Here is an 18,539-nt window from a genome sequence, read left to right on the forward strand (position 1 = left end):
TGCACACCTGGCATTGGGATTATAACGAGGCGAAGTAGTGTTGACATTTGCAGGAGGACCTCTGAGGGTGATTAGGTTTACCTTCAGCATACTTTGCAGTGCTTGTGCTAAAGTCATATTGAGCTTGGTAAACTGCCTTCTTGGTCTGTCTTGTCTTTGCTGGAAGTTTTGAGCTGGCGGGGCTGCGATCGTCACTGCTCCAATGGCATGGTCACCGATTTTCTTATTATGATTCCTGTGACCATACACAGCATTCGATTCGTTCTTCCCATGGTAGGACTTCTTACTGCTTGTAGAAGTAGCGGCCTGTAATTTTCCACTTCGAATGCCGCTCTCCACCCGTTCACCTGTCAGTATAAGTTCAGTGAAACCTGATGAAGAACTCCCCAGTAGGTGGCTGTAGAATGGGCCAGTCAGGGTACCCATGAACAGGTCTACTAATTCTCGGTCAGTCATAGGGGGTTTGACTCTGCCGGCCAAATCTCTCCATTTCTGAGCGTACTCTTTGAAGCTGTCTTTAGATCCCATGGCCATATTCTGCAACTGCAGCCGAGTAGGTGCTAATTCAGAATTGTACTGGTACTGCTTGTAGAAAGCCGTTGCTAAATCAGTCCAGGTGCGGATGTCAGAGCTCTCGAGCTGATAATACCATTCCAACTGAGTGCCAGATAGACTCTCTTGGAAGAAGTGGATCCACAGTTTCTTATCAGTGGTATGCGGCTGGATCTTTCTCACATAAGCCCTTAGATGCATCTGAGGACAAGACGCACCATCGTACTTAGTGAAAGTGGGGATTTTGAAATTGCGGGGAATGGTCACATCGGAGACCAGACCCAAACTTTCGAAATCTAGACCAGGCGTCTTCTGACCTTCCATAGCTAGCATGCGTTCTTCCAGCAATTTGTACTTATCATCTCTTGGAGAGTACTGTTCATTTTCGTAGTCCTCGTCGTCATCCTCAGGGTTGGAGAAATCAGCATTCTCTTCCTCTGAGTCATTCTCCGCCCCCTCTTCTGGACCATTCGGGATTCCAAATTTGATTCCCATAGCCTGTCCTTTACGCCTTCTTCCCAGGTTAATGAAACTCACAGCTTTCTTGTCTTTCTTCTTTTCGAACAACAGAGCCTTCAGTTCCTCCTGCCCCTTGGATAAGCTTAGCATCATCTCCTTGAATTGAGCATTCTGAGTCTGGAGATCCTTGACAGTTTGTTCGAGATCCATTTTTCTGTTTGCAATGAAGACCGTGAGAACATTGAACTTGTAGAATACCTGTTATGCAATGTTATGCTATGCAATGTATGAAATGTTTTCAAGGACTTTTGGAATTTAACTTTGCGTAAATCACCAACAAGAGAGAAATGTTTATTGCTAGTTTCTTTGATCAATGTTCATTACAAAAGGAATAATAATAAAAATACAATGAAAGCTCAAGTCTCCCAGGGGCGACTTCTTTTTGGGCGAAGATACGCATTGAGCCTTCGTTCCTCATTAAGCTGACTGGTAAGTTCTAACACTTTCTTCCTTTCTGCGACGAACTGAGTCTCGAAAGTATCCCTTTCTTCTCTCAACTGGATCCAGGATCTCTTTAGTTCCTCAATGTTGGTAGGCATATCTGGATAAGGAATGATCTGAGGAGCACCTCCTTCAGCTTCAGGTTCGACAATCTGAGGTTCGATTGCAAGGTATGGCATGACAAGTTCACGAGCTCTGGCGCGTACCCATCTGAGATAAGGTTCCATAGGAATAGAATTTTTCTGTCCTACCGTACCTCTCTTCACCATGCCCCAAGCTCGTACAAATCTTTGACAGTGGCCTTGGGAATCGTTGTCATAGTCGAACACAATGCCCTCGATGATCATTTCATGTGGGCCATCTCTTCGAGCACAACCAAACTGTCGCGGAGCTAAAGCAGGACTGTAAGTAATACCTCCTCTTATTCCTAGGAGTGGTACATTAGGGAACTCGCCACAACGATCAATGACGGTAACATTTTCCTTGAACTGAGGACACCAACAGATGTCTGAATGGGAGAGTGACATTATCCTTTGAGACCATCTCAGATTTTGCTCATTCTTCAAGACTGATTGAGGGAGGTGTGAAATAAACCACCTAGACAATAGAGGTATGCAGCACATGAGAGTCCCTTGCCTTTTCATGGTACGAGTGTGGAGGGAATGCAGAATGTCTCCCAGCAAGGTAGGTACAGGGTTATGAGTGAGAAACATCTTAATAGCATTCATGTCTATGAATTGGTCTGGATTAGGGAATAACACCAAGCCATAGATTAGCAATGCCAGGATGTCTTCGAAAGCACGGACGTTCATAACTTTTAAGAATTCTCGGGCCTTATTTGTCAGGAATTTGGCAAGTAAACCCTTAACTCCACTCCTTGTTACCCAATTAGCTTCGATGTCGGACTTCGTCATGTGTAAAGCTGCGGCAACCTCTTCAGATTTTGGCCTCTTTTCTAAACCACTGAAAGGTATTTGATCCAGGATAGGTATCCCAAGCAGCTGGGAGAATTCTTCTAATGTGGGTACCAACTGATAATCTGGGAAAGTGAAGCAATGATGTTTGGGATCGAAGAACTGGAATAGGACTCTCATCATATCTTCTTTGAAACCAGTGGTAACCAAATTGAGGAGATGACCGTGTTTCTTGATGAACTGAGCATGATCGGGAAGTTCTGACACTAAATCCTTGAGTTGAGGAGAGATTGCTACAAAATTGATCCGGATGGTCTTCCTGGGAGCCATAGCCTGTTCAACAGAGCAAAGCTAAATTCCTAAGTCCTTGAAATGGTTAGTACAATGTTATGATGTCATGAGGTTATGATGTTATGATGTTATGATGTTATGAGGTTAAATAAATAACAAGCACAAGCAAGTCACACAACCATCATTCCTAGGTTTTAAGGCTTGCATGAGTTCCATAGGTAAGTACCCTCCCCACTGAAGTTTAGTTGGTTCAACCTGTCCTAGAATAGTAACCGGGTTCTAGAAGGATCTCAGATCATCGATCTTTCTTTAGGTCCACTTCAGTGCAACACCAAGTGGTTGACCGAAGCTTCCCTAAAGTCCAATCTCAAAGAGTGTAGTATCGAGTATCAGCCAACCTCAGTCGGAACCGAAGCCAGTTATCTCACTACTTTCTAATGGCTAGGATGAGTCAATTAGGGTTCTAAAGGTCTGGTTAATGCTTTGATGACACCACGCGGAAGCCAAATTTTTCCTCAAATAACATGAGGACCATCAGGACAACCAAAGTGTCACATTAACCGTAGCTATCATTTTGACCATTCCAGTATACGCCGGATAGTCGCGATGATCTATTGCTACTTACCTAAGGTACACTAGATCCGGGTGTAGGATCTTTCACTCAAAGCCCCCTTAAAAGAAGGAATAATAAAACATAAATGATTTTTTTTTAGATGGACCTCTCTTTGTAGTCCCCAGCAGAGTCGCCAGTTCTGTCATACGGTGAACTGACTTTTTGTGGTTTTAATCGCAATGTCGCGGTTAGCAAGAGTCGCCACCGACTTTTCTTTTATCCCACAAGGAAAGGCGGAAAAGAACAGGAAAGACCTTAATTTAGGTTCTTAGGTTCGGGAGGTACTTTATACAAAGGGAAGGTATTAGCACCCTTTGTATCCATGGTTATCCATGGGCTCTTAATTGCTCAATCATTTATGTTTTCCTTGTTTGAAAAAAAAGTGGTTGAGAAATGTATGAAAAAATGTTTTGAAAGCGAGAATTTAACTTTGTAATGATTCTTGCATAAATGTATACAAAGTGGTTATCCCGTATAGTTTTTTGAAAGTAGTTTAGAAAAATATAACTCGGCAATGATCCTAGTACGGATGTATGCTAAGTGGTGATTTTCTAAAAAAAGATGTTTGAAAGGTGTGAGGTGTGAAAAATATTTTTTATTATGAATGAGCAATTAAGGTTACACCTGTCTGAGGTCTTTCCGGGCGTTTCCTATCCTTATGAGGGTAAAACTGTCCTTACTATTGAGAAGTAAGTAGTTTTATCCTGGGGATGTAGAAGGGTCATCGTAGGGTCATCGATAGGTCATTGAAGGCAACAGTTGTGAGGATACCTTAGCATTCGAAGGGACTTTCATCATTTAACCGTAGGCTATACCGAAGGGTCATCGAGGGACGAAATCGTATTTCCGAAGGCAACATCCGAGGGACTATGATGATTTTACCGAAGGGCCTTTGCTAAGGATATCCCCATATTCGCGGGACATGACCGTAATATCGAAATTGTGGGGTAACAAAGAGAGGTCCGATATCATTTATTTAAAGTCCATGTTTTAAGTTCATTAGGTAATTAAGTCCATACTAAAATCAATGCATTCAAATTAATACATTAAAATTAATACATTAAAATTAAGACATTAAAATGAACACATCAAAATTAATTAGGCCACTTGGGGCGAGTCTCCACAAGGGTATCCCACAAATAAAGTGGGAGACCTAAACAACAATCTTTTCCCGGGACATATGAACCTTTGCAAAATTCAGCAAACGGGTTAGAATACCAAATCAGGGTGCAATCGAGAGTTGCACCAAAGTAATAGGTAAACAAAGCATGGTTATGATAAAACAGGTCAGATGGGCAAAGATCAAAATAGGCCGAAGAACAGCGGCATCCATTACAACAATTCAAAGTATCCAGGCATACTTAAGTTACATGCAAAGCCTCAAATATATTTATGAATCTCAATTATGATATCACATGTGAATTAGGAACATAAAGCGATAATAGTAACGCAAACCTGTTTGCAATTGAGTCGCAACCTTGAATTGGCCGATCGGATAGAATTGGGCGGAGGTGACCTTGCTGCCGCCGTAAGATTAGATTCGGTAAAAGGCACACAATAGTTTCCGTTGTAGAAACTATTGTGCGAAAAGAATTAACTAAATACCAAAAGGGAATCCGGAATTGCAAAAGAAATAGTGTAGCACTTGTAAAACACAATGCCTAAGCTGCTGGAAAAGAAGAAAAAATGCAAAGGCGAGAACGGCAAAGGAAAAAGAATCTCGGAAAAAGCTCCCTCTTTTAGGTTTTCAAGGCGGCTATTTATATTGTTGTCATTAGGTCATGCCTGCTGCCAAAAAAAAGTCTTCAACACGTACGTGGATATAGGGCCCAACGGATCTTCAAGTCTCCGAAGCGTTGCCTGCGCCCACAAAGTAGGGGAATGGTGTGACGTTCGTCACACCATGTGTGACGCCCGTCACAGGGGTAGGCGTGACGCTCGTCACAGCCTCTGTGACGCTCGTCACAGATGCCACACCCGTGTTCTTGTACTTTGGGTTGGGCTTTGCTGTTTGGTTCGTTTTCTTTTCTTTTTGCACCCCTTTTCCTCCGCTTCCAAATAAACCACTTTCATATTATCACTAGGTGAGCGTGTAGCGAGTAGGCCATTTTGGGTCATTCGCGAGCTGGGCCTTTGTTCCTTTAAGTGTCATAAAAATGAGTCGGAGCGCCCTGAAATGTCTTGAAATATTAATGGGCAAATTTTGGGGTATGACAGCGCCGTCTGTGGGGCTTAGCGTAGTCTGATTTTTCTGGTTTTTATAAATATCCTCTCATTTCACTTGGAGAGGGTTAGACACATACTTTGGGCACTAAATACACCGGAAACTCAGAGAACTTCAGAAATTGGAAAATTGGAGCTGGATACGCATCAATACTCGGAAAATCGTTGTTGATGATCATTCATATCTTCTCTTTTCTTATGAAGCAAGCTACCATGATGATCTGTAGCTAAATCCCTTGTGTCCAGATTAGATGTAATTAGATAAACTTGTATGTATTTCTATTGATCATTGTTTTGTGAACATATTATGAATCAATATTGATGATATCTTTGTTTACATGTTAAACCAATGAGTTTGAATGAATATTGAGAAATATCTTCCAAGTCTTGACCTGGAATTTTCATCTATCAAAAACCAAAGTCTAGAGATGGATTTGGGATTTGATATTCACATGTATCAGATCTTAAACATCATTGTATTGTTTAATAGGTAGAGAGATCATCGATTAAACAATATGGTGAGATTTCGCGTCATTGTTTAGACATAAACAATGTCGATGAGTGATACGTGATAATGGTGATTGATAATGGTGTTCATATACTAGATAAATAGAATACATATGAAAATGGTTAATAAAATCTAATCCTGACATGTTTCTTTAAACGTTTATTTCTGAATCATTTACCGTTCTTACACTTTTTAGTGAATGTTTCTTAACACAATCGAAAACCCTTTTAAACCCTTCATGAAAACATTATTAACTGTGGAAAGACAATGATATTGCACTAGTCCCCGTGGATACGAGAAAACAAATTCTTGCTCTAGCAAAAGTGTTTCAACAGTGCTCACATTATCATTCGAAGCATAATGGTCTTTAATGTACGTGTTATAGCTTGGTGAGTAAAGGTGAAATTGGGCTTGGTTTTATTGATCCGAGCGGGGTCGAAGGTTTCCCATTTAACCGATGACCAATAATTGTTGCCATGCCAAAAAATGTTGGAGTTATCATTCCACACAGTAAGTCAAATATGTTGGTCGTAGATTCCCAAAAGAAGATATCCACAATCAACATGTGAGGATTATACCTACGGGAAGTTCTTGCTGAGACAAACGTTCCTTGTTTCGTGAAGCTGAGTATCCAGAGGTATACATTTTTTAGCCACTTGAAGGGAGTTGGAGCAGAAAACACAGTGAGATAGCCAGTAGGTGAGGAAAGTTATGTTCCTGGGTGCTTACATTATCAGTCGAAGCATAGTGGTATTTAATGTACGTGTTATTTCTAAGGTGAGCAAAGGTGAAATTGGTCTTGGTTTTATTGATCCGGGCGGGGTCGAAGGTTCCCTATTTAATCGAAGACCAACAATTAATGTTATATCAAGAAATGTTGGAGTTATCATTCCACATGGTAAGTAAAATGTGTTGGTCGAAGATTCCCAAAAGAAGATAGAAACAACCAACATGTGAGGAGTATACATACAAGCAATTCTTGAGAGTTGTATCAGGTTGAAGATACCCTAATCTTTCCATACTTTGTCCTTCTTTTATTGAACCCCATCCAACCACTTGATTTAGGAAGGATTGTTGGTCAAAGAAGATGATTGAAACACACGGTTCCTCATGAAGATGAGATTAAATGGCCCATCCCTAAACACTAAGGGTTCGCATGAGGGGAAACTAGGTAATAAATGTTCCAAATTATGGGGTTTCTTAATTAGCCTAGGTACAGGATCCATGAAAGAATGAGTAGTACATGCAATGGAATATGAGATTAATACTTGAGAATATCATATAACAGTTTTTTCCTCTTGCATTGGTGGCTTTGGGACATATGTGCGACCGTCCTAGAGAATAAGGTCTAGGATTTTAGCAGTAAAAGGAACTTGTGGTGCACGCTTAGGAAGAGGACTGGAAGTCATTGTTGATTCTTGAGAAGTTTTAGAAAAGAATGAGCTTTTTGAAAGACGAGAGTAAAGGTTGCAGAAATCTCGAAGGAATTTCCAGGGTTCTGGAGAATAAGATGGCAGAAAAGGAAAAGAGACGTCGAAGAAGCGTATATATAGCCATAAAGAGGGGGGGAAATTTAGTCTTCCTCTAATTTTTTGGAATTTTTTTTTAAATTAAATGATTTATTTTAATATCATTTAATTTCGTGTCCCATAATAGTCATAAGAAATCAGAGTGATGATGATAATTTGCACGCACTTTTGGGATGTGATAGTTTCGTAAAAAATAGTCATGATGACTAAAAACGTCTAATTAATGTGACATGTCCAGGCTATTCTGAATAGTGTCAAACACTTACTAAAAACACCACCTTTTTTTCCATCTGACATATATGATCGAAAGTAGCATTTTTAGGGGGGCATCCGTTAGCCTGGAAATTCTAGATGAAGAAATTTAACAAAGAATGATAGTAACTACGTTGGAAAATGCTAAGTATAAGACTCAATCAAAGGCTTCGACATACTAACTATGTCGACTAAGATGGTTTGACTAACCTATCAGATGAGTCGAGGCAGAGACTGGTTTGGAGGAGTCTCAGGAATAGATCCACAAGATTACGACCACTCTCCCTTCAAAACATGTTCAAAATCTCGAAAAGGGTTACACAAATCAGCTCTTCGTCAAAGGTCAAGATCGACACATCCACCAGGTGTTAGGGACTTAGGATATTCTTAAGCCTAAAGACTATGTGATGTGGAGATACCTCAACGACACTATATGAGTCGACCAACAAAGGCATTTAAGAGGTTCAAAGCAGTTATCAACGCAATTATCAGCATGATGTTTGGTTTTCAACAATTTTATCTTTGAAGACGCGTTAAAGCAAGTTAGACCGATGAAGCCTATGTAGTGGGATACATGTCAGATTTTGGGATCTATCCATTGTCGACGGTTACTATTGTATTAATATATAAGTCAATCTCAATGTATGAGATCGAAGTCGCAAATTTTCACTCATTCCCTATATAATTCAATTATCCAAGACAGAGAGAAACAATTTGTGAGAAATGTATGAGTATGCGTGCATCTTCTAAATTTCTTTTATTTTCAATCAAAGCATTTATTTTTTGATATTTGTTATGTTTTTTCTTTACTTTATTTCTCAAAATCAATTCTGCATTTACATTAAGTTCGTTAATTATTAAGCATTTAAGTATCAACCACAAACACTTTTCTTTGCACTTTTCTACACAAATTATATTTGAGATATTTTCGAGTTAAATCTTTTAAGTGAACTAAATTCACAATTGTTTACCAAAAATACCAGTAAACAGCAAGACAAATTCATCAACTCTAAAATTCTTAGACTAACGATAAGTATTATTGATTTTTCACTAAGGTGTGAAAGCACTACTAAAGGTGCAATAAAAAATCCTCTAAAAAAAACACCTCTTCTTGAGATAATGCTATTGGCTCGACCTATCAATTTTAGTCTTAAATTTCATACTAGTAGATCTTATATGAATTATGTTGTTTGGCTAGAAATTGCAATGTTTTATTAAAACTCTATTAATAATAATTATGCATACATTCGATTATACAAGTGCGAATTCAAAACCGTAATATTCTATTATTTATTTTTAAAATGTAAAATTTCGGTCATTAATTATTAAACAAAAAATAATAATAATAATTATTTAAAACTATTATAATAATAACAATTATTATTATTTGACGTCTCTTCTCGTTCTTTTATATTGCAAATTTAAATTGTAATTCAAAATTATTTCTATTAAACAAAAGTTTTACAAAGAATAAAAAAATTCCGACAAATATTATCCAAAATTTAAAAACGAAAAAATAAATTTTGAAAAAATAAATATAAAATAGATGATGCAAATTAATATCCATCCGACTCTGCGTAAAATTTTCCAGCATTAAACTCATAAATAAAATATAAAAAGTTTTTAGAAAACATAGAGGTAGGAGAAATTCTCTAATAGAAAAAAAAAAACTGATTTTGGATCCAAAATATTTGGGCCTGGTTAGATAGCATAGTAGTGTCAAATAAAAAAAAACAAATGCGTAAAAGCAATTCCGTCGCCTGAGAGATTCGAACTCTCGCGGGGAAACCCCATGTACTTAGCAGGCACACGCCTTAACCACTCGGCCAAAGCGACTTGTTGTAAACAATTCGGAAAAATTAAATTTTAGATACATGATACACGAAGAGACTGAAAGTAAGCCTTTTGTTTTATATATGATACACAATTACACACAATAAAAATATTACAAGATTTGATTTTTGGTATTTAGGAGAGGAAAAGATCAGTATCAAGAAAAAGAAAAGACGACATTATATATACTTTTGAATCATTTCTCTGACTTCTTCAATAACTAGCCATGCCTTATGACCTCCAATCACTTCTGCTTTCATTTCTCCATCTTTCCAAAGCTGCAAACAATTTAACTATTCCATTTTATTTTTTATTTATTTATGGATTATATATGTATAAAGATTAATTTAATTGGGAACACACCTGAATTGTTGGCATTTTCTGAAAATGCATAACAAACAAGAAAAACAATGTCAGTAAGAGTTTAAAGAAAAATGTAACAAATTGTTAGCACAAAATATCATGAATATATATACTTACAGAAATGTTGCCACGCTTGACTAGAGACTGAGGTACTTTATTAACATCCACATAGTAAAATTTAGTTCTGCAAAGTAAGAAAATAAATAAATTAGTAGAAAGAGTAATTGATCAAATTAATTAATTAAGTAAAATGTAATGAAAGGAGTAGTTTTACTTGGTGTCAAATTCAGCTGCTAATTTTTCCAACTTTGGCTTCAAATATATGCACTTTCTGCACCAAGCAGCCATCCTATATTCACATGATAAAACAAGTAATCAAATTAACAGCCAGTTCAAAATTACAAATGAAAATATGCAGAGTTTATTGGTAAAAAAATGTACTAAGTCCATGTGGGGTGCAATACAGATTGTGAGGGTGTGGGTAACGTCTACCAAATTTTAAACATTTGAATTCCCATAAAATATCCTAAAATATCTAGCTACAGTCACTCTCACTACACCTCATATTTTAACAATCAACTTAGATCCTATCCAAACCAAAGATAAGATAGAATAAAAATAAAAAGACTTTCCTCAAAACCTAATTCAACTACAATAAAAATTATGCAAGAGCAAGATAATTAAGTTACCTAAGAAAAGATTATGCAGTAGTATAGAAAAAGAGAAATACCAATCAATAATAACAGGCTCAGAGTTTTGTTGAGCATGAACTAGAATTTGATCAAGCTGTTCAGAATCATTAAGAACTTCCATTTCAACCGTACTTGGTCTTGACAAATCTGGCCACATAGATTCCACACGAAAATTTCTTCTTCTAATCTTCCTCTCTTCTCTGTTTCTGTTTTCAATCAATATGTTCCCAAAACAACTCTTACGCCAAAACGGAGAATCTTTGGCACTTACAAAAGAGGAAATATAGTGTTCATCTCTGTGGTGAAGTTTTTGGTATACAAAATGTGAATATGACGCTATTATAGACATAACCCTTTTGCACTGCAAGACAAAATTACAAGGTAATGATGAATAATTAAGGACAAAAAATTGAAATTATTGTTAAGTTTTGGTGTTTCGGTGGAGAAGGCATGGATGGAGTTGGATATGCTAAGAAATGGTAAGAGAATTGTGTGGAATTTTCGTTGGGTTTTGGGTGGTGTGAAGCATGGAAGAAAAAACTAAGGAAAAAGAAAAGAATGTTATTAAATAAAATATATTTAGAAACATGGTGCAAGTTGAAGGAGGCTTATCCGAAAGAGGAGGATAGAAATATTTATTATATTTTGGGGAGAAAGAAAGAAAATATGAATTGATCGCGGGTCCACGCACGGCGCAAATAAAGCTCCAATACCAGCAACTTCTAATTTTTGTATAAAAGAGTTGGACCACAAGTTTAACAGGATTGGGACAAAGCTCGATACATTGTTATAGAGAAAATTATTCTTAAGGTTAAACATTAACTAATAATTTGTGAAATGATGAGGTAATGATTTGTTACAGCGGAATTGTGTTTATAATACGGTGGAGAGGAGGTTGTTCTATAGGTTAGCATTTATAACATTAAAATGGAAGAATGAGGAATAATGTGAGGGTGAAAATAAATTTCAATGATATTTTTTTCTTCGTATGAGGTAACTTATACATGAGAGATAGTTAAAGTGTACAAAATCTGAATAGTTAAAGTGTACAAAATCTGAATCAGATATAAAACTTTTTATTATTAGACATTTAACTGACGCAAAACCGTTTTTAAATGAAAAATGAAACTCCATCAACAATGGAGACTCGTTGCTAGTTATAGAAAATTAAAAGTTAACTTACTTCTTTAAATATTTTTGACAATGAACAAATTGTAAGTAATTTAATCCTTGTCTTTTCTTTGATAAAAATACTCATTATATACAAGTATGACAATGTCTATATTTGGAAGCTAATAATATATAATTATGATGTATACCAATTATAGAGATATCCTAATAATTATACTAATTATAGAGATATTCTAATACTCCCCCGCAGTTGAAGCGGGAGGTGGACGGACACTGAGGTTGTCTCTGAAGTCTTGAAAAAGTGTGAGAGGAAGTCCTTTGCTAAAAATATCTGCGATTTGATGTTTCGAGGGGATATGGAGAACCCCGACTTGACCCCGAGCGACCTTTTAATGAACGAAATGAATGTCCGTCTCAATGTGTTTCGTTCGTTGATGTTGAACTGGGTTACCTGAGAGGTAGATGGCACTAACATTGTCACAGTACACCATGGTGGCTTTATGAATAGGGCATTGTAACTCAAGCAGAAGGTTTCGTAACCAGCAAGATTCAGATACCACATTGGCAACTCCACGGTATTCTGCTTCAGCACTAGAGCGTGAGAGTATGGGTTGTCGTTTAGACGACCAAGAAAGTAGATTGTCTCCAAGATACACGCAGTAGCTGGAAGTGGAACGTCTAGTATCAGGACATCCGCCCCAATCTGCATCTGTATAAGATAGTAATGAAGTAGTAGATGAGGGATAAAGATGTAAACCGTAGTGTTTTGTGCCCTGAATGTAGCGTAATATCCTGCGGAGAGCATGCATGTGGGTGTCAATCGGATTATGCATAAAGAGACAGATTTGTTGAACTACATATGAGATATCAGGTCGTGTGAAGGTAAGATACTGGAGGGCACCTGCAAGACTACGGTAGAGAGACAGATCCTCGTACGGGACACTATGTGCGACACTTATCTTGAGTTTTGTATCAACTGGAGTTGGACAAGTTTTGCATGAAGACATGCCGACTCGTGAGAGGATGTCTTCGACATATTTCTTCTTCGTGAGGAATAAACCATGCTTATGGCGAGTGATGGAAATACCCAGGAAGTAGTTGAGATGTTCTAAGTCTTTCATAGAAAACTCGGAGTTGAGGAGAGAGATGATGGATTGCCGCAAAGCATCAGAAGAGGTGGTGAGGATGATATCATCTACATACAGTAAAAGGCAGGCTAGATGAGAGTCTTTCTTGTAGATGAATAGAGAGTGATCACACTTGCTTTGGTAAAACCCAATCGATGAAGTATAGTCGGCAAACCTCTTGTACCAAGCTCTAGGGGCTTGTTTGAGCCCATATAGTGATTTGCGGAGACGACACACATGATCAGGATGTTTGGAATCTTTGAATCCTAATGGTTGATACATGTAAATTGTTTCATTGAGTTCACCATGGAGGAATGCATTCTTGGCATCTAATTGATGAATGTGCCAAGATTTAGAAAGAGCAAGACTGAGAATAGTGTGAATGGTAGCCGGTTTGACAACTGGGCTAAAAGTTTCTCCACAATCAATGCCAACCTGTTTACCTGCACCATCACCTATAAGTCGGGCTTTATGCCTCTCAAAGGAACCGCCAAATTTTTCTTTATGTCTAAAAATCCAAATAGATATAATAACATTAACATCAGGCGGTCGTGGTACTAAATCCTACGTCTCATTTTTAATTAAAGCATTATATTCATCATGCATGGCCATTTTCCAATTAGGGTCCTTAAGTACAGACACTGGATTCCTAGGGAAGGGGGATTTTATGACATGAGTGAGTAAACTGTAGTATTTTTGGTTAGGTTTAAAAATTCCATGTTGACTCCTAGTGATGGGTTTTGTGTTGACTTGGGTGATAAGTTGATAGATAGGGGGAATATTATTTTGCAAGGTATGATTTGATTGTGGGGAGGGGAGTGATAAGTTTAGAGTAGGGGTTGAGGGAGAAGTGGACCGTATTGTTTGAGGGAGTGTATTTGGAAAAGGTGTGGTGTGGGCCATATTTGGGGAGGTGTTTGGTTTTGATGGAGGGACAGATGAATTGTTTTGGTCTTGGGTCATGATATGGTTGATGAGATAAGGGGATAAGTCATTATCGAGAAACGTGTAGGTAGTAGATTGAGGGGTGTGCAGTTTTGCATAGGGAAGGGTGGACTCATCAAACAAAATATGACGACAAATGATTATTTTGTTTGTTATCATATCGAGACACTTATAGCCACGATGATTGGACGGATACCCAAGAAAGGCACATGGTGTGGAGCGAGGTTGAAGTTTGTGGATGGTATTTGAGGGGAATATAAGAAAGCATAGACAACCAAAAACACATAGATGGGAGTATGACGGTTTTTTGTTATATAACATGTAGAGCGGTGACTGGAAATTAATTGATATACTTGGCAAAATGTTAGAAATATATGTGGCCATTTCTAGAGCATAATGCCAAAATGAAGGAGGTAAAGATGCATGAATTAATAAAGTTCGAATAATGTTATTAATGGACCTTATTTTTCTCTCAGCTTTACCATTTTGAGAGGAGGTGTAAGGACAAGAGTAACGAAAAGATATGCCATTAAGTTCACACATTTTTTGAAAATTGTTAGACATGTATTCGCCACCATTATCACATTGAATTGTTTTGATTTCCCGTTGAAATTGTGTTTTAATGTAAGCTCTTAGCTTTTGGGAAATAGGATAAACTTGAGATTTTTGTGAAATAGGGAATGTCCACAAAAAATTTGAATAGTTATCCAGGAATAAAACATAATATTTGTGACCCATTGAGCTTAAAACGGGAGATGTTCATACATCACTATGTAGAATATCAAACGGAAACAAGCTATTATTAAGGGAATTAGTGAAAGGCAATTTGATGTGTTTAACAAGAGGACATGAATTACAAAAAAGTGAATGTAATTTACTAGAGTTATTACATTTGACCAATTTATTTTTGCGAAGAAAAGACAAAACATGTTCGCCTGGATGTCCTAGACGATTATGCCAAATAGATGGTGACAAAGCTGCAAAGGTGGATGAATGCTTGGCTTTATTTTTGGTCATGTGGTTGGTAATGGGGTAAAGGTCACCTTGGCTTTCAGATCTCATGATAGGCATCCCGTCTTAAAGTCCTTCACAAAAAAACCAAACAGGTCAAATTCAATTGAAACATTGTTATATGTAGTAAATTTACGAACCGACACTAAAATTTTAATTATATTTGGAGTGTGAAGCACATTGTTTAGGACAAGAGGTGGGTGGGGGTTATCTAGATGTGCACTACCGAGACCATAAATTAACAAAATGACCATTTTCAACAATGATTTTATTATTTTTGCTCAATTTAAAATAAGACGAGAGATTACCTTGCGAGGATGTCATGTGAGAGGTGGCTCCGGTGTCCATGTACCAAGAGGGACCTGGCTGAGCAAGATTGAGGGTGCTGAAAGCACTTTCAATGTCAGTAGGGATGGTAGTATTAACATTGAAAGTAGCCTGCTGAGGTTTGGGCCCAAGAATTCCATTTTGTTGGGGGCTTAGGACCATTATTTGGTCTATTCCAATTTGAGGTTAGGTAAGGGCAAGGTGGGTGTATGACCCTAATTTTGACCCTAAGATCCCTCATGGCATCATGTTATTGCATAAGTGCATTGCCTCAAGGATCATAACATGTTTGGCTCCTTTACCCTAGGGGTGGGACTTGTTTGAGTGTTTTGAGACCACCAAGCATGCTTGTATTGTATATTATTGCTTTTCTTATTTTATTACTAACCAAAAGCACAAAAATATGTCACTAACTCTTTTTGTTTTGAAGCTCAAGTGGTCATGTGCTCCACGATGCTCCTAGGAGGCTCCTAAGCCTAATGAAATGGATAAATGAAGATGAGAAAAAGCATGACAATGGTCCACAGAGCTCCTAATAATAATATATGTCTACCAAGTATCTCAATTTTTCAATTTGATCAAGATAACCCAAAGGGCTTGAAGATTGTTTCCCAAGGAAACCCTAATTTCACTGTGCTTTGACTGTGCCTTGCCCATGAAGCAATATCAACCTTTGATAAAATTTAATAAAGGTAAGTTCTTTCATTTATCATTTTATGCATATATGAGCCTATTTGAGGTCCCTCAATCATTTATTCATCAAGATTGGAAGTTTGGCCTTGAAAAGTTGACCAATCAAGTCATCTGACTAAGCTAAGGATCAATGAGATATAACGTTTGATGTGTTTGTAAAATGAAAATGACCCCAAGAGAAACTATGTTCCTAAGAACCATATGAACAACTTTCATGTTCATCAAAAATCCATTTGAAGCATGTAAGGTCATCATTCATTTCAAAAAATTATAGGTCATTTTGACTGAAACCCTAATTATGGGTCAACTTACCAAGGGCATAACTTCCTTAATTTTTATGATTTTGAGGTGAGACCAAATGAATTGGAAATCTTGAGATGTCTAATTACAATTTTATGTTGGAAAAAATTTCATAATCCTAAAAGAAGTACATGTGATAATATAAAACATTATAGGTCATCTTGGACCTAATTCATTGAATTTGGAAAAGTACCCAACTTCAAATGCCCATAACTTTGTCATGGAAAATGTAAATGATGCAAACTTTGAGTCTAGATTGACCATCTTGAAAATATATACAACTTCGATGTTGGAGATTTGTTTATTTCAAGCTTGTATCATGAAGACAGAGGGGTTTGATTAAGCTTGCTTTTGGGTGAAATTTTTCAATGTGATTTGAACATGTTTTGTACTTGAATTTTCACAGCCATTTTTGATCAATTTTCTCATGCCAAATGATTTTTTTCCCAACATGACTTTTGTTCCTTATTTCAAGAGCTTTCCAACCATTACTCATAATTGTCCTCTGGGTCTACCATTTATGACTTTCGAATTTATTTCCATTAAGGTGCATTTTGGATATTGTATGCTAAAACTTGAAATGCAAGTTGTTTCAGTCTAATGCACACGACCAATTGCCCTTCACTTGATCTCAGCAAGCTTCTGCATTCATCATTGGGCCTTCCACATGCTTACATAGGCCCAAGAAATTCAAATTCCATTTTCCATGCACATGAACAAAGCATGATCAGCTGATGCATTCACCTATAAATAAAGGCTTCCTCTCATTCATTTGCGAACCTTTTGGAGATCCCAAGTGCTGTAGAAGTGAAACTATAGCCACCACTAAAGGAATTAATCACTTTTTTTCAATTTTTCGAGCTTGAAATTCATCATCATTAGCCAAGTTTTAAAGCCAAATTCCTTAGCCTATCACTTCCATTACATTCATAGATCAAAGAGGAGCAAGGATCTTGGAGAATTCGTGGCCAGCAGTTCATCAATTCAGAGGTATAATCTCACACTTTTTGGATCTAGAACTCTTAATTCAATATAGCATTCTTGTGTTTCTGAAGTCCTCACACTTGAGGCAAGCTGTTGATGCTTTCAATTCTTTATTTCATGAGCAATCAGTTTGAACACCATGATTTTCTCCTTCACATTTCTCTCAATATAGGAAGAGTGAGGGGGATCTATTGGTACAATGATGATCTCCATCATAAGAGCTTTATTTCCATGGCCTTGTTTTTCATTTTCATTAAAATTTATTTTCTGCAACTGGTGGCCGGATTCTGTTGCTTCGCCGGAGAAGATGGTGGTTTCCACCACCACCACCACGTGTCTTGCTCCTTGGCCCTTAGATCTCTATGCCACGATCTAATCTTGTTCATTCAGTTTAAATACTTCATTTAATGCTTTGTGTAGTGCGTTTGACTCATATGCATCGTGTTTCCTCAGATCTAAGCCATTCATTGATGTCACGTCAATTAACGAAATGCATCCCGTGGCGCTGCTTTTTTTTCGCTTATTTCATTTTTCATTTTATGTTCAGTTAATTCATTTCATTTTCAAAAAATCATGAAAAATTCATTTGAAGTTAAAAAAATATGAGACCAATTCCAAAACTTTTCTTGAAAAATCTAGTTTCATATTATGATGTTTAATTATTTTTGTGACTTCATTTGATATTTTTTATGAATTACTTGTTTTTTTTAATGATTTTAATTCATTTTAAAATACTTTCTGACTTTTAAAAAATCCAAAAATATTTTCATAGCATCTATGGATCATGATAAGTCAATGAAAAATAGTCTCAACAATTTCTTGATTGTTTTAAGATTATTTGAGATTTTAATTCATATTATGCTATTTTTAATTGGTTTTAATTGGTTTTAATTACTTTCTGATTTCAAAAGTTTGTGAGAAAATTAGTCAAAGTTTGTTTAACGATGTTGAACCTATGAAAATTTAATTAGACTTGTTGAAGTTGTTTTGAATTGAGTTGGAGGTTCAACCTTATTTGTTTATTTTTATTTGTATTTTATTTAAATTCAAAAAAACACCAAAAAATATTGTTGACTTCTTGACTTGTTATCTTCATTTCTTTTCTATTTTATGTTGATTGAGGTTGATTTGATTCAACTTTGATCAATTGGGATTGGTTGTTGATTTCTTTCCCCCTCCCTTTCATCTTCATTCCTTTCTTTCCATCAATGGCCAATGAGTTAAAGTCTTGAGGTTGGTTTTGACAAATGAGAAGTTTAACCTTCTTTGGACCAAACCAAACTCAACTTGA

At 36.9% G+C, this 18,539-nt stretch overlaps 1 protein-coding gene and 1 non-coding gene across 2 annotated transcripts; both read right to left on the reverse strand.

The window, feature by feature from the left end:
• Window positions 1–9,596: 9,596 nt before the first annotated feature.
• TRNAS-GCU (transfer RNA serine (anticodon GCU)) lies at window positions 9,597–9,678 on the reverse strand. The gene has a single exon. It is a non-coding gene; the product is annotated as a tRNA-Ser (tRNA).
• A 55-nt stretch (window positions 9,679–9,733) lies between these two features.
• LOC127126211 (thioredoxin-like 3-1, chloroplastic) lies at window positions 9,734–11,425 on the reverse strand. Its single transcript, XM_051055100.1, has 5 exons — window positions 10,769–11,425; window positions 10,313–10,387; window positions 10,156–10,222; window positions 10,039–10,056; window positions 9,734–9,953 (listed from the first exon to the last, which is right to left on the reverse strand). Exons 1-5 carry the CDS (start codon window positions 11,077–11,079, stop codon window positions 9,855–9,857), a joined length of 570 nt encoding a protein of 189 aa, XP_050911057.1. The 5' UTR covers window positions 11,080–11,425; the 3' UTR covers window positions 9,734–9,854.
• Between the last annotated feature and the right edge of the window lie 7,114 nt (window positions 11,426–18,539).

Source organism: Lathyrus oleraceus, chromosome 3 (genome assembly GCF_024323335.1).
Source record: "Lathyrus oleraceus cultivar Zhongwan6 chromosome 3, CAAS_Psat_ZW6_1.0, whole genome shotgun sequence".
NCBI lineage: Eukaryota > Viridiplantae > Streptophyta > Magnoliopsida > Fabales > Fabaceae > Lathyrus > Lathyrus oleraceus.

Bases quoted from the DNA above. Each gene is read 5' to 3' on its own strand.
- LOC127126211 (XM_051055100.1), bottom strand. From the start codon at position 11,079: ATGTCTATAATAGCGTCATATTCACATTTTGTATACCAAAAACTTCAC. The intron at 10,388-10,768 runs GTATTTCTCTTT...ATGTGAATATAG, and splicing joins GAGCCTGTTATTATTGATTG to GATGGCTGCTTGGTGCAGAA. The intron at 10,223-10,312 runs GTAAAACTACTC...CTTACTTTGCAG, and splicing joins GCAGCTGAATTTGACACCAA to AACTAAATTTTACTATGTGG.